This window comes from Charadrius vociferus, unplaced genomic scaffold (genome assembly GCF_000708025.1).
Source record: "Charadrius vociferus isolate BGI_N301 unplaced genomic scaffold, ASM70802v2 C16191527, whole genome shotgun sequence".
Lineage (NCBI taxonomy): Eukaryota > Metazoa > Chordata > Aves > Charadriiformes > Charadriidae > Charadrius > Charadrius vociferus.
In genome coordinates this window covers 1-3,200 of record NW_009661264.1, presented here as the reverse complement: position 1 = coordinate 3,200, position 3,200 = coordinate 1, and the positions used below count along the sequence as shown (strand labels likewise).

Sequence of the window (3,200 nt, the reverse complement as noted above, 5' to 3'; positions counted from 1 at the left end):
TTTTTTTCTTTTCAAAGCAACAACTATTGGCACTTCTTTTTAAAGAAGCACTTTCATTTTTTTCTTAAGGAAGAAATTTCAAACCCCTTTTGAAAGGGGCGATACAGACTCCATTGTAATCAAAGGTCCTTCTTGTAATTCAAGATCACAATACTCATTTATATCCCATTTTGGTCTGGGACTAAATTCAGGTAAATTCAGGCAAAAATCAAAAAATGAATTTAAGTCACAATTTACACCATATGTCTGACTTCAAAGGGAGTTTCTGGATAAGATGATAACAGAATGTAGACCAAGGAGTCTCTTCTCTTTCTCCTCTAGCTACCTTGCAGAGTGACAAATGGGTGAGTGTTTTTTTTTCATAGATGTATTAGTAGTTTACATGTGTATTGTCTTTTTACAGAGAAAATACCATGTTTGGGTAAAAACCTCTTTGTATAGCCTCAGTCGTGACAGCCTCTGAGCCTTAATATCCAGTGCCATCAAGCCCAGAACTGTTGAGTCAAGGCAAATACTAATGTTACCTTTTATGGATGTGAGAAATAACAATCATTGTATCCTTGGGATTGCCAAAAAAAGCTGAAGAAAGTCATGTGGCTGTGCATCATCTATGCTTGAGCTTGCAATTGCTAATTGTTATACTTGTACAAAGCAATTGTTTGTATGATCTTAGGTAATGGATCCAAAGTTGATTAAGCAGTGTATAGAAGAATGTGAGGCAAGAATAGAAATCGGACTTCACTATAACATCCCCTACCCAAGACCTGTGAGTATAAATCTAGTCACAAAGTCTTCAACTATACCCACTTAGCTCTCACTGGACAATAAAACCATAAGTTCACATCACCTTCACCACATTGCATTTTTAGATAAGCCGGTATTTAAATGCTATGCTAAATCAGAGCCAAATAAGCCAAATGTATATTGAAATGTTTTCCATCTATCTTTTTTCACTATAAATTGACTAATTTCTTCTCAAAATAAGGAGTCAAAACCCAAATGCAATTGCATGAGCTAAACTTCCAAGGCCTGCAAATATTTAGGCAGTCTTGACCGACCAATGAATGACACTATGTAGAAAAAGAGAGTAATGGAAATCAAATGAGAGAATAAAAATACTCAAACCAGGACAATCTGCCATAGATATAATAATTTTCATAGCCTACATTAATGGTAACTGTTTCTCCAGTCATAGATCAGGTCTTATAAAACACCTGCCTATGTTGCTGCTTCTTTTCCCCTGTTCCTAGAGAAAAACACGTCCAAGATTACCAAAATGCTGGAAATTGCAGCGATGACTTCTATTGCACCATTCAATATAGTTTCCTTACTGCCTAGTCACTTCTGTCTGTAGTACTGTATGCTGCCTCCCACAGAGACTTCCTCTAGTTTACGTTTTCACATCTATATTTTCCTTATCAAGGTGGTCATGGTCAAAATTGAATTGTATCTTCATCACATGCTTGCCTAGAGTATGATCACTGTTAGCATCTGTTTCACGTATAGCTTTTTCTTTTTCTCCAGTACACAGAATAACAATGCACATCTGGCAAGCAGTGCTCCTAGAAATGGGCTTAAAATGTATACTCTTCAGTGGCTTTGAAATCCCAAAGGATCGGTTGTAGATCAGTGCTCTCAGACAAACTGGATGATCGTTATTTTTCAGATTCTAGAAATCTCTGTTGCTGCTTTAGTCAGTGCTTTTACTACTATTTGCACCTAAACAGCTATCTTACAGGATGACGGCCTCAGCAACACTAACATCTGACTACTAACACCCACGTTTTCAGTCACTCGGGGGATACAGCTGCATGACTCCCACTAACAGTCTTAGAAAATATAAAGACTTTGTCAATCAACAGAAGAGCGTGTCACCTATTGCTCCTTCTGCTTATGCAGTCAATGACATTGATTGATCATTTTAATATGGTATATATAATCATGACAATAAGAAGGCAGTCTTTCAATACGTACAGTTTGGGATTATTTTGTGACTTACTGGGTAGGTATGAATAAAGCACACAGTGCTTTAAGACATCTGCTCAGGAATCTTAGGGTTTTCTAGGTCTTACTGTTCTGGAACATTGTCAGCAGTCCTATTTCAAAAAAGTATTTTATGATTACAGTCTGATATCTAGCTACAAAACAAGGTTACTAAAGCCTAAAATGTATAGGATTTTAATAAACACAACATTTAGGGCCTGAAAGTTACACCACTTATCACTCCTCAGAGAGCGCTCCTCCTAGAAATTTAATAACCTGTTTTGAGACGGTACAGTTGCCCTCTCCAGAATGTGAAGAAATTATTTAAAACTCAGTGACACCTAGTCTGTATATATGCCTTCTTTTCCTTGTAGCTTCTCAATTTGCACCTAACTGGTGGGATTTTCTTTTCCAGATCCATCTGCCTCCTATGGGTCTTGCCCACAAACAAGGCCGAACATTGCGTCACCAGGAAAAGCTGAGGAAGATTTCTAAGCCAATATACCTGAAATCCCATGATGAAGTTTCATAACCCATCATTTAAGATGTGATGTGTAATCACATCATTTAAGATGTGGACTGTAATCCATGTGATTTGTGTGCACAACTGTGAATGAAGCTCTTTTGGTCACTTGCTTACAAATTTGCTGAGGCCAAAAAGCTAACAGATACATCGCACGTGATGGATAAGTTTTATCCAGTATTTATTACATTTCAACCACTGACTCATCAATAAAAGTAACACTTTTCAAGGAGTGAGGTGTGATACGAAGATTACTTTGACAGGACAAATTACAGCAGGTTTTCAAACTCAATCAGTAGCAGGGTTCTCCAGTGGTTTCAGGATTATATATGCTCAATTGTGATTCAAGGCAGTGCCTTGTGTAAGGGTCAGCAAAAATCAAGAAAGTCCAGGAGAATCAAGCAGACACAGTGCTTCCAGAGTTTCTGAATGCAAGTGGGAATACGGTGACCACATCATGCAGCTGCAGTCCTTTCTTTCCTGTCCCTGCTCTGCTCGTTGTCCCTGGAGAAACGTTCCAGTTTCACAGTATCCTTACGGTGAAGTACTGTTTCTAAATGGAGAGTAGCGAAGAGACGTCAGAAATGCCACTACTCCTTCTTTTTCCTTTTTGCAAACTGTAGAGGAGCAGCCTAGAGCCTCAATGTCAGCTTCCCTCCTGCTTCCTTTGGAGAGGGTGTGGGTGTGAAATGCA

At 38.4% G+C, this 3,200-nt stretch overlaps 1 protein-coding gene across 1 annotated transcript; it reads left to right on the top strand.

The window, feature by feature from the left end:
• Positions 1-673: 673 nt before the first annotated feature.
• LOC104293782 (LYR motif-containing protein 1-like) lies at positions 674-2,515 on the top strand (the record flags this gene model as incomplete). Its single annotated transcript, XM_009893309.1, has 2 exons — positions 674-766; positions 2,399-2,515. Coding segments are annotated over 2 exons (210 nt in total), but the record flags the coding sequence as incomplete, so codon positions are not given.
• Between the last annotated feature and the right edge of the window lie 685 nt (positions 2,516-3,200).